General features: G+C 41.9%; 1 protein-coding gene across 2 annotated transcripts in view; it reads left to right on the top strand.

The window, feature by feature from the left end:
- kazald3 (Kazal-type serine peptidase inhibitor domain 3) overlaps positions 1–11,978 on the top strand; it is a 14,038-nt gene extending 2,060 nt beyond the window's left edge. Inside the window, exons 2-5 of one of the 2 annotated variants that reach the window (XR_014600658.1) lie at positions 5,038–5,198; positions 8,296–8,443; positions 9,787–10,388; positions 10,604–11,978. Coding sequence is in view for 1 of the 2 variants with exons in the window: in XM_084055234.1 (XP_083911360.1) it covers positions 5,038–5,198; positions 8,296–8,443; positions 9,787–9,881 (404 nt within the window). In the remaining variant the exon portion in view is untranslated. Of the gene's footprint in view, positions 1–5,037; positions 5,199–8,295; positions 8,444–9,786 lie in introns of both variants that reach the window. The other variant, XM_084055234.1, reaches the window with a different exon arrangement.
- The last annotated feature ends 298 nt before the right edge of the window (positions 11,979–12,276 follow it).

The raw sequence follows: 12,276 nt of genomic DNA, 5'->3' as shown, positions 1-12,276 counted from the left end.
GTCAATGTGCCCTTAAGCAAGGCACATAATAACCCCAAACTACATTGGTATTTTAAGCTTCAAATTAAAGTAAAGACCACAGCCACTCAGCCAGTGCCTAGACAGTGGTCTTAGTTTTTTAAGTACACATGTTATAACAGCTCTGTTTTTAATGTTCCCTACTGTCAATGTGCCCTTAAGCAAGGCACACATAACCCCAAACTACCTTGGCATTTTAAGCTTCAAAAGGAAAGGAAAGTCCACAGCCACTCAGCCAGTGTTTAGACAGTGGTCCTAGTTTTCAGTGCACAAACTGCAACTAATTGAGAACCCAACATCCAGGGTTAAACCAGAAGTAAAAGTGCTGGAGAGCACATCACCCCAAACAGAGTATAGCCTCACTTTCGCAGTTTTGTTAGTTTTACTGTTGATTTATAGATTTTACATAAAGCATGTGTCGGTCTCGCCCCTTCCTACACCTTAGACATTTTAAACGAATACAAGAACGCTCGCCTCAAAACACACTTGCCCCGGGTCAAATCCGGTGACCTCGGACCAGTCGCCACCAGGTATTCCTAAACGCAACCTCAGTAAAACTATGCCTAAACCTAACCGTATATTCCTAAACGTAACCTCAATAAAACTATGCCTAAACCTAACCTTATTCCTAAACTTAACCTCAGTAAAACTATGCCTAAACCTAACCGTATTCCTAAACCTAACCCCAATAAAACCATGCCTAACCCTAAACTTATTCCTCACCTTAACCTCAGTAAAGCGAATACAAGATTACAAGAACCGCTGGGGGGAAAGCAGTCCGTGGAAAAAATGGGGGTGTCTGTGTTTTGGGGCGAGTGTTCCGGTTACCTTTTAAACCCTGTGACCCATCATGACTACAGTACGCCTTACAGAATGAGTCATGTGAATAATAAAAGAGAAAAAACTTCCTGAATACAGTGATACACTCTTTCTTTAATTTCATTTACTGATGTGTGGCTAGGAGCCAGGACGCTGCCCTATAGATCCTCTGGCATGGCCCTTCTGGACGTTCTATAGACCAGTGGTCCGGGGACCACCAGTGGTCCTTGAGGGGGTTCCAGGGGGTCCCCAGCCAAATTAATAGTTAGAAACCAAATTGACCCTTATGTGTCTGTAACTCTGAGAGTGTACAAATGGAACCAAATGGACCCTAACGGGTCCATTTGGTTCCATTTGTACACTCTCAGAGTTAAATGAACACTAATGATGATGATACAGTGTAGATTGGGACCACCAGAAATTAAAATGGTTGAGTCCCTGGCATATCTTTTCAAATGGGGGTCCTTGACTCAAAACAGGTTGAAAACCACTATAGACCGAAGACCAAAGGTGATGTGGTCTTTGCCACCAGCAGTGCTAAACTGTCAACAGTACAAGACTGTGGTTGTACTGGGCAGCTCCCAGTGACCAACAGTAGAAGACTGTGGTTGTACTGGGCAGCTCCCAGTGACCAACAGTAGAAGACTGTGGCTGTACTGGGCAGCTCCCAGTGACCAACAGTAGAAGACTGTGGTTGTACTGGGCAGCTCCCATGCAGTGACCAACGGTAGAAGACTGTGGCTGTATTATACTGGGCAGCTCCCACGCCTCCCATTAGCTAACAGTAGAAGACTGTGGTTGTACTGGGCAGGATGTTGTTGTACTGTAAAAGGGTGTTTTGTTTCATAGACCGTTCACTTTAGCAGTACAGTACACAGGTCCGATGCGCTCCATAAAAGTGTGTGTGTGTGTGTGTGTGTGTGTGTGTGTGTGTGTGTGTGTGTGTGTGTGTGTGTGTGTGTGTGTGTGTGTGTGTTTGGAGGGGGTGCAGAGGTAACACAAGCATGTCTGTTCTCAGGTCAGTAGAATAGTTCTCTGCATACCTCACGGACGTGAGCTTACCACTTAAAAACACACAAACACAGACACACGCACACACACACGTACATGCGCTCACACGCATGCACGCTATGGCGTTGCACGTGTGCACACTCGCGCATGCATTGCACGCATCTCCACACACGCACACGCCACACGCACGCATGTACATTTTTATGGTGGCGTATCAAACATGGGTAGATAGTATTAAAGGTGTTTGTCTTTGTTTGCATATTCATTATTTACATTTGTGTCATTATGCAATAAGGTTAGTCATCTCTGCATGTGCAGACATAAAAACTGAAAAACAATACACAACAACATCTATTGCAAAAAGCCATTTCGCAATAGGGTTGCCATAGCCAGACACATATCCTTGATACATTTGGGAACCCCATGTCCTATAATGGAAGTGTTGTAGTGACATGATGTGTTGGCTGTAGGTGACCCAGGATTCACTGCTGTAGAGCAGTGGTTCTCAACCTTTTCAGGCCGCGACCCCCCAAAATAATAATATTTAAATTTTGAACTGGGGAGCCCCCACCCGGACAAGCTCTTGGAATTGTAGGAGTTAAGGCATTCAATTTTGTTTTCGATTCCATATATAAATACTGTGAAAATAGCAGATCTACAAGCTCGAAAGGCATTTCGCAAGATCGGCTATTATCAACAAAAGAAATCCCATTCTATATATTTGACAATTCGGCCAATGTTTGACCAGTTTTTATAGTATAGTTTGTTGATTACCTTTGATGCAGTATTGGTCTTTTTCTTTTTTCTTCTTTTTTTTAGGTATTAAAAAGATCTTAAATTGTCCTTTAGATTGTCACTTCACTGTCATCTGGGGACCATGACACTGTCATCTGCCCCCCCCCCCCCAAATAAATCATGTGGGGACCTCCCTGGGGGTCCCGACCCACGGGTTCAGAACCGCTGCTGTAGAGTAGGGTGTTGATGCAGACAGAAGTTCTTGTCCTGAAGAACCTGTCAGCAGAGCAGAGACCTTTAGATATGACTGCCCAGTCTCACAGCCAGAGGTCTGTGGAGAGCAGCTGCTACTTCAAACTTCCAAACTGCAAGCAACCATATAGCAGCTGGTCCTAATTATAACCAACAATTAGTCGAGTTGTAACAGGTTCTATTTACAGTACATGTGTTTCATCTAGTACGTTGGAAATTGTATGGATGTATATTTACCTGTATGTCTCTGCTACCCCCCCCCCCCACACACACACACACACACATGGCACTAATTTTAAACACACATTTTCACTCAAAAGGCCACAATGGAAATAAGCTCTTGAGCGTTTTTGTGTTTTATCCTTTTGACAGATAATGAGAGACAATGCACAAAAAAGAATTGTCAGCAAAAACATCAATCAGTCCATTACATGACCAGGTGCCACTGACTATAGGGGCTTCCAGCTCATACAAACCTGCCCTTGTCGCCACCACCAGACTTTGATGGCTGCTTCCAGATGTTCAAAGGTCAAAGCGGAGATCTGCACCATTGTTTTTGTACCACTTGAACCCTACCATCCGTAAACTGGGCATGTCATTACAGGCGAACGTTCTGCGAAAATTGCAGAACGTTCGGCGACAATTAGCCAATCTACAAGCTCACTTGCTTGTAGATCAGCTATTTTTGGTGTAGAGAGGGGACAAATCAAGGGTAGACCCCTGGGGATCCACAGTATAGGTTTAAGTGGTTAAAGTGCCACAGAGTTCCCCCGATAACACTCCTTGGCTGTGGAAGGGTGGTTTCCAGCGGCGATATGACCAGCTCCCTCCCTATAGCTGCAGGCAGCGATTCTCAAACGTTTTCAATTTCAAGGACTATCTGTGGCCTATGCCTTAGGATCCCTATAACTCTAAGAGTGTACAAATGGAACCAAATGGACGTCACGGGAAGCGACTGACGCACCTAGCTATTCATTTTCAGTGAGAGGCGAGTGTTCAGAACGGCGCAGGGAATCTAACAGGCATAGCGACAAGCAGACACGAACACAATGCGGTGAAATGTTGTGATTGTGCTACATGACACGTAGAAACACGTCTAATCATATGAGAAGCGCCGTGTATCCCCGCGGATTCAAGCAAAGCGGGTCAAGTGACCGCATGGTCATTGTGTCGTTCCCTGTTTAGGCTGTGTCTTCCCAGTCTAAAACCACAAGGAATGTTGTGGTTGGCTAACGCTGGGCATGTCCAAACTGTTATAATAATATGGTCCCACTCCTTTGGGTATTTTTGTCACAGTACATTTGCACATAATGTGAAATTTATCCTCTGCATTTACCCATCCTAACTATTAGGAGCAGTGGGCACCATTGAAGGGCAACTTTGCCGGTTTTGCACCCAAACCGTATTTTAATTACTGTCGAGGACATAATAAACTTGATGTTGGAGTGCGTTTTCTTTTTCTGTGTTTTGGTATTTTGAACATGATTTTGGCGACTGTGACATCATTTCACAGAATGTTTAGCCCATGTTTACTGTATAGTTCCAGGCAGATTGACATCAGCTGGAGGAGAAGGTCTGACTGGAGCTACAGGAAAAATGGGCCTCCTGGACTACAAATCCATTGTAGTGCAGGAGGAACTGACATTCTGTACGATTATGTCCTCAATTAAAATAGGGTTTGGGTGCAAAATTGGCAAAGTTACCTTTTAATACAAGTGCCCAGAGAGCAGTTAGGGTTTGTGTTTAGCTCACGGACACTTCGCCACATAGGCCAGAGTCTGGGGGGGGGGGGGGGGGGTAGAGACACCTGGGACCTTCTGTTTCCCAGACGACCTTTCTACCCATTCAGCTATTCAGTTGGTTTGCACATCACCTCTGGGGACCACTGCAGCTCTGATATCCCCTACCATGTTAGCCTGAGGCCATGAGGCCATTGCTGTTGTTGTAGTAGTAGTGTGGTATTGTGTTGTTGTTGCTAAGTCGGGTTAAGTCATTTCAATTCAATTGTATTATAGTGCTGAATCACATGTCTCAAGACACTTCACTCTGACCTTGGACTTTATAAGTCACTCTCGATAACAGCATCTGCTAAATTATTAAATTGCACTTTTGAAGTGCATTGTGTTGTGTGTAGTTCTGTACACCCCTGCTAGTATTAACAGCTACTCTCTCTCTCTCTCTCTCACTCCCTCCTCCTTTCAGCTCCTATCATTAAGGTGCGTCCACAGAGTCAGGTGAATGAGTCAGGCAGCAGTCTGATGTTTCTGTGCGAGGTGTTTGCGTATCCCATGGCAACGGTGGAGTGGATGAAGGATGGCGTAAATGTGATTCTGCCCGGAGACGACCCCCACATCTCTGTCCAGGTGAGACACACAATCTCACACAATTTAGTATACATTGCACGGACCCAGTGCACGTCATTCCGTGCATAGTCGCCTAGAAAACCCGAAAATCCGTGCATGTATGTACGCCGAGTCCCACGGTGGGCGTAACCGGTTGCAACCCGGAAGCAGAAGAGTCCCCACAACGATTCTGTGCCTATCGGCTCAAGCGAACGTCGCAACGTTCGGGACGGCAACTCGTTCGCTTTGGTCCTCACGTGGCTCCAGTTCGCTTGAGACTGGGCGCCTTCAAAATGGTTTAGTCAATGGGGGAGATGCGAGGCAGCTATGCATGGATTTTCGGGTTTAGAATATTTGCTACTGTCCATGCAGCAGTTCATTTCTGTCTGTTTCAAGGGGTGTCGAGCATGTGACTAGACCTCGTCCAAGTGACAGCCACCTATCGAGCTCTGTGCCTGGGCAGAGCAGCTGCCTGACTTGCTTACAACAACGCAGCACCGGAGCTGCAAAATGACAATAGTGATCTTTATAATCTTAATAAATAAGCATACAACAAACTGCTTCACAAGGACAATAGTGGTATAATAGAGATTCACTGTGGTGCAAGAGAAATGGGGAAGACAGGGGGATTGATTAGTCGTTAGTGCTCTAGCGTCAAAGGTGAGGTTTTCTCAACTTTAGTTTAGAAAACCAGGTCGAAAACCAGGTCGAATGTCAGGTCTCCATAGACCTGACAGTCGATGCTCAATCAGAACTTGCCATCATTGTGACACTGCTGGTGTGAATTGTGTGTTATTGTTTCCAGCTGTGTTGATTAGGCTTGCTCTCAACTATTGCCCCCTAATTTATAAACAGTTGTTCTCAGTCAGTAGGTATATCTCTAAAATTATCTGCATTTTGAAGTAACTATATCTTGAAGTAAATGCATTTATCGAAATAATTAATACAAATAGCACCACACCATGGATTACCTGCAAATGCCTGTACTTTTCTATTTAAATTTACCTCTCAAAGTAAATAATGATGTCAATGAACATGTCTGTGCCATCAGAATGGCAGGTCCTTGTGTCATTGTTTACATACAAGAGAGTCAAATGCTTAGCTATATTATCAATATAAAAGTGTACTATAAGTATTTGCTGATGTAAAATATGGCTAAGGTTTTGATGACAGTGATGGAAAATGAACAAGGCTGCACTTTTTCTGTATGGCATATATCAATTTAAACAGTACAAAGTAAGCTACACATGACCGTACTGTACTGAATGTGGAAGATTGGTGACAAGAAGACAATGAACAGGATTCACTTTAATGCATTTATTGTTTGTACTGTCATTTGTTGACAGGCCACGTCATTGCGATACAAGATGAGCATTCATTTTACAACTCGAGCACGAAGGAACAAATAAATTAGAAATGTAAACATCCTTTGATGAGATGCATGTCTGAGCTATTTTAGAGAACTGGTTGATGCAACGGTTCCCCTTAAAGTCAAGATTAACAGAGCAAGTCATCAGTTGGTATATGGTACATAAACAAAAGTCTTATGTTTGTATGTATAAAATATCATCTGTGCGGCAGAAACCTTGTATCTCCACATTCCATCTTTTTATGCTCTTCTGTCTTTAACTTGTTTCATAAATGAATGCCCTACTTCATACTTTGTTGTATGACAGCGTCCCTTATACTACTTATAGCTTTTCGCGCAAAAGTTGCAAAATACAAGCTCACATTGCTCATTGCAACACACTGCAAGCTTGTAGATCTGCTATTTTCACTGTCTGTGAAGATTTTTGAAGATTTTTGAATTTCGCCTATATGACATAAAGTGGGTTAAGTCACTTTTGTAAATATTTAACCAATGAAAAGTATTAACAAGAGCTTGTGAACGCAGGTTGGAACACAGGTTATTCTTCCATTTCCTGAAATTTCTGCCTGAGAGCAAAGATCTGTTATTACACCTGGTTAAACCATTTTACATGTAATGACAGTATGTACAGTACATAACTAATGCCTGGGGCCTTTCCCCCTAAAGGGAGTAAGACCTTTAAACAGATAACCAGAATTGAGTACATTTTTATCACATGACATAAATAATAGATAATGTAGGAAACAGCAGACAATTGTACATAATAATTTTCATGGAATGTTCAAAACCAATAGCAATTTGTTCAAAAAATAATGGGAAATTACTTTTATGATGTGCACAAGTGACTATATGACGTGGAGGTCGTTTTGAGAATTTCAGTTCTGATTTGAGAAATATACCAAAGCGACTGAGAAAAACTGTATGTAGGTCACTCTGTTTGTTCAGTTCATTGCTTTTGTCTTTGTGTTACCACTCTCTCTTGGCTTTCTTACATTTTCTAGTTACCTCTCATGTTTTGGTTCTCTGCTTGTTCAGCTGTTAAATGGATATCTCACTTTCAAACATGTTTGGGGTCTGCTTGTTCAGCTGCTTAAGGGATATTTCACTTTCAAACATGTTTAGGGTCATTTTAATGTCTACTCAGGCTTTTGTGAGCACCCCAGACAGTTTTTAAGTTGCTTGGTTCAGTGTTTAGATATTTGAGATAAATCTTATCAGACACGCCCCCTTCCTACACAAACTCCATTTTAATCATGATAGATTCATAAAAAACACCCATTCTTGGTTCTGGTAACTGATATTGTCCTTCTAATATGTGAGGGGGCCATGTTTTTTTCAATTACCTTTTTCATTGATTTTATTTATTTGTATTTTATTCATTTTCCAAAAAATATATACAAATTCTACAAAAACTGTAATTAAAAAAACACGGCCCATCACGTATTAGAAGGACAATATCAGTCACCAGAACCAAAGACAGGTGTTTCCAATGAGTCTAACAAGGTTAAAATGACATTTTTCAAGTTACAATGGGTTTGTATAGCAAGGGGGCATATCTGATCAAAGAATATCAAATATCTCTGTTCTCTCCACTTGGGTTCGTCTACTCGTTCCATTGTGTCAGGAGTGCCGTGACTCGGACTCATTTGGCCTCAGAACGGTTGTAGAAATGAGCCATTTATACCTGCACTCCCATCCCTAGCTAAATACTCGCCATTTGTCTCCCTCTTTCTTTCTCTCTCTCTCCAGTCGCGGGGCGGGCCTATGAAGTTCGAGCTCTCCAGTTGGTTGCAGATTGAGGGGGCAGGGCAAGAGGATTCTGGAACCTATCACTGCGTTGCCCGTAACAACCTGGGGTCTGCCTCCGCGTCCGCTGTGCTGGGGGTCCTGAACGCAGGTACACCAACGTCAACATTTCAGCCTCATTTCAACAGAGATTTCATACATTCTGAGACCATCGACTTTGGAAGTGGATGTATAGTAAATAAATAAATGAATAGGGAAAGAAGTGGTGCAACTGCAATACTGCATAGGCTCAATGACTGATTTAGTATCTTACCAAACCAAGTTGTTTTGATTGGCTACTATTTGTAATGGGTGTGTGTGGCCCTCACATTCCCTGTAGTTATGGAGTAAGCAGTGCATGTTACTGTCATATTCACAGCAATTACGGGGTAAATATAACCCACTTTATGCATAGTTTATCTGTGGAGCAATACTTATGGTGAATCTACCACGTAGCTTGTCTAACCAGAACAAGAATAGCTGAGCACAGACACGACCAATTCTTAGATCTCTGCACTGGCTTCCAATGAAAAAAATAATATTGGTGATCATCTTTAAATCACCCAGTGGTTTAGGGCCCAAATACATCTCTCTGAGTTGCTTTTACATGATCAACCCTTGAGAGTTATATAGCACACATTTTTTTCCGATTACGACTGTTAGCTAAAGTTAAACCCCACCTAAACAGCGGGAGATGGCAATCCATGCTTTTATATCTTCCAGACTGGACTATTGCAACTCCCTATTCTCTGGTATTGACCAGTCCTCACTCAGGCGCCTGCAGCTGGTGCAAAACGCGGCTGCTCGCCTCCTCACTCGTACAAAAAAGCGAGAGCATATAACCCCAGTTTCAGCTGCTCTGTACTGGCTCCCTGTCAAATTTAGAATATATTTTGAGCTTCTTTTATTCACTTACAATTCTTTGCACGGCCTGGCCCCTTTATACTTGTCCGAGCTTTTGGAGCCCTACATTCCACACAGAGCACTGAGGTCAGCCGACCAGTTGCTTGCTAGAGGTTCACATAACCGGTCTGAGGAGTAGGGGTGACCGCACCTTTGCTGCTGCTGATTCTATTGAGGCTTTTACATTCCTTCTTAAAACACACTTTTATTCTTTAGCTTTTAATCATATTTAAGTTCATGTCTTGATCTGCTTGTTAGTGTGTGATGTGTGACTCTGTTGTTGTTGCACTTACATACTTTCCTGTTTAATGTTTTTTGTCTCACCATGTACAGCACTTTAGTCAATTTCGATTGTTGTAAATGTGCTTTATAAATAAAGTTTGATTTGATTTGATTTGACACATAGGACAGACCTAAACACAAACATAGGATGGATATGCTGGATCATCACCTGCAACCTGATCAGTTAGACAGATCTACACTCTGTAATCAACCAACTAATGACTATGTATCACTCTGTCTGTCTGTTTCCCTATATGTCTGTCCATCCAGACGAGATGTCTGTCTTTCTGTCAGACAGTATGTCAGAGATGAAGGAGTTAATGGATTACAGTCACCCCAGAGATTATGGCCAGGACTATTACTGATTACAGTTTCCTCCGTGTGAAGACATCACATCACATCATCATGGAGACATGAGGTCCGACAGAAGAGGTACTGCAGAGGACTCTGTAAACAGAGACAACACAGTTCCCAGTAAGAATATCACACACCACAGTTCCCAGTAAGAGCATCAGAAACTACAGTACCCACTAACCATTAACCTCATAGACCCTCTAGACTTAGTAAGTAAACTGGACCTGAGTTGCCATTGTACTTGGACTGCCTTTTTCCTGTCTACACCAAATCTCTTCGCCAAAACAATTGCTGATCTACAAGCTCATAATGTTGTGAACTTGTAGATCGGCTATTTTTGGCTAATGTCCCCCCAGAATATGGATGCTGGGGTTGAAGTGGTTAAGAACATTATTAGACGACACCACACCACAGCTCCCAGAAAGAGAATCAAAAACCATAGCTCCCATCTGCTGACATCTCAACTCTCATCGTGGAGCATTCTGAAATGTGGCCATTGTGTGCTAATAAATGATATTGTTGCTTTTTAGCGGCGCTAGTCGCTCTATACCTTTAGGTATAGAGCGGATCCTGCTCTATACCTGACTTTGTCCGTGTGCGTACGTCAACGTTCTGATTGGTCAGGTGCGTCAACAAAGTGATTGGTCAAGCTTCACGTGACACGTGGCTATAAACACATTATAAACACATATCGATGACAAAATGTATCAAAGGCACCGCTACCTTCACACAGGTGTGCTTTTTTTTATTGAAAAGAAATAGCCCAAATTGCAGATCTATAATCTTGTAGATCAGCTATTTTCGTTAACGTTTCTGCACAACAGTGCAGGGTCCCCACGGTCATGAAATTCCTGGAAATATTTTGAAATTAAAAAAAAAAAAATCCAGTACTGGAAAAGGTTTGAAATTGATCAAACATCATCAAAGGTCCTGGAATTTATCAAGGGTCCTGGAAAAATATTTGGCTATGCATTGTTTTTGGCTATTGATTTTGTTAAAACAAAACATTTTCATAAACATGAATAATATTACACGAAATATGTAACATAAGTAGTTTTTCACCGAACGGGCTGTGTGACGGCAGCCTAATGTATGTCTCAAACTTTATTTTTGCTACACTGCCTATCTTTGGGCATTCTACATAGGAGTAAGAGACACATTATTGGGCCGAATGATTGTTATATAGGCCTGGAAATTGGGCTAAATATTCTGGAAAAGTTTTGGAAAAGTTTTGGAAATTCATTGCTAAAAATGTGTGGGGACCCTGACAGTGACGATATGTTATGTCTGTTATGTAGTTAGTCATCCAGAATCTATGTGTCTTTTGTATTGCCAATTGTCTTAACCATGCATTTTGCGCTAACCTCTTCTTTCTTTAATATCACAATTAGCTTCATAATATATGAGTTGAGATATACTGATATAAATTGACTTTGACAAATACCTGTGGTACAGAACTGGATGTTGTGTTAATCTATTGATGTGAAATATTATGTCTAGACCTGAACTGTGACCTCTGTTCCTATACTGTGTGCATCTGTGAAGCCTAATTTATCCTCCGTAGTATAGGGCATAGCAGTGGTGGCCGTTTTGTGGTGCCACCGATAGAAAGAAAACCATTTATTTTTGCCATAGAGATTTCCGAAAATATTTATATAAATTATTTTAAGCCTGGAACCAAGCTATCTAGGCTTATGGTGAATCATGACCATAAAACATTTAATTCTGTGTCAAAAAATATTTTAATGTTATATACATTTTTCTAGTCTGTGGCACCACAAAATGGCCACCACTGCTATGCCCTATAGTACCAATTGTGAAGTTAAAGACACGTCGAACTGTGAGCTTAGGACTTGACAGGGAACATGATTCCTGTTCTTCAGAGAACTTCCGTGATTAAATCGTTGATTGTTGATCATCATCACTCACTATCACTGCTATCAGACTGAGCGACTGCCTCATTACTGTCAGACATCTGACTCCTCAGACACAAAGTTCACGGATCTGCTTGAAACGTCCAGCTGCGGAGACCCACTTCATTTGTAAAGGTCACAGGTCATGGCTAGGGTTTAGTTAATTTAATGCAATTAATGATTTAATAATTACAATAAAACATCAATATCTACAGTCAAAGATTTTGCCTTTCTTTCTTTCTTTCTTTCTTTCTTTCTTTCTTTCTCAGTTGAAACAGCAGATTATGGATTCAGTCCCTGCATGTGTTACAGATTTTCTCGATTGCTTTTGCACATTTGTTGTGTTCTGCAATCTGCATATAGTGAAAATGTTCAGTGGGGTCTCTATACCACTTTATACCACTTGCTCTCAAAGTGGGGTCCGTCGTGGACCCCCAGGGTTCCCAACAAAATGAGGAACAGTTTAAACACTTAAGCCCTATTCCATTTTTTC

The sequence above is a fragment of the Gymnoscopelus microlampas genome, assembly GCF_963454915.1.
Source record: "Gymnoscopelus microlampas genome assembly, chromosome: 4".
Taxonomy (NCBI): domain Eukaryota; kingdom Metazoa; phylum Chordata; class Actinopteri; order Myctophiformes; family Myctophidae; genus Gymnoscopelus; species Gymnoscopelus microlampas.
This window is presented reverse-complemented; position numbering and strand designations above follow the sequence as displayed.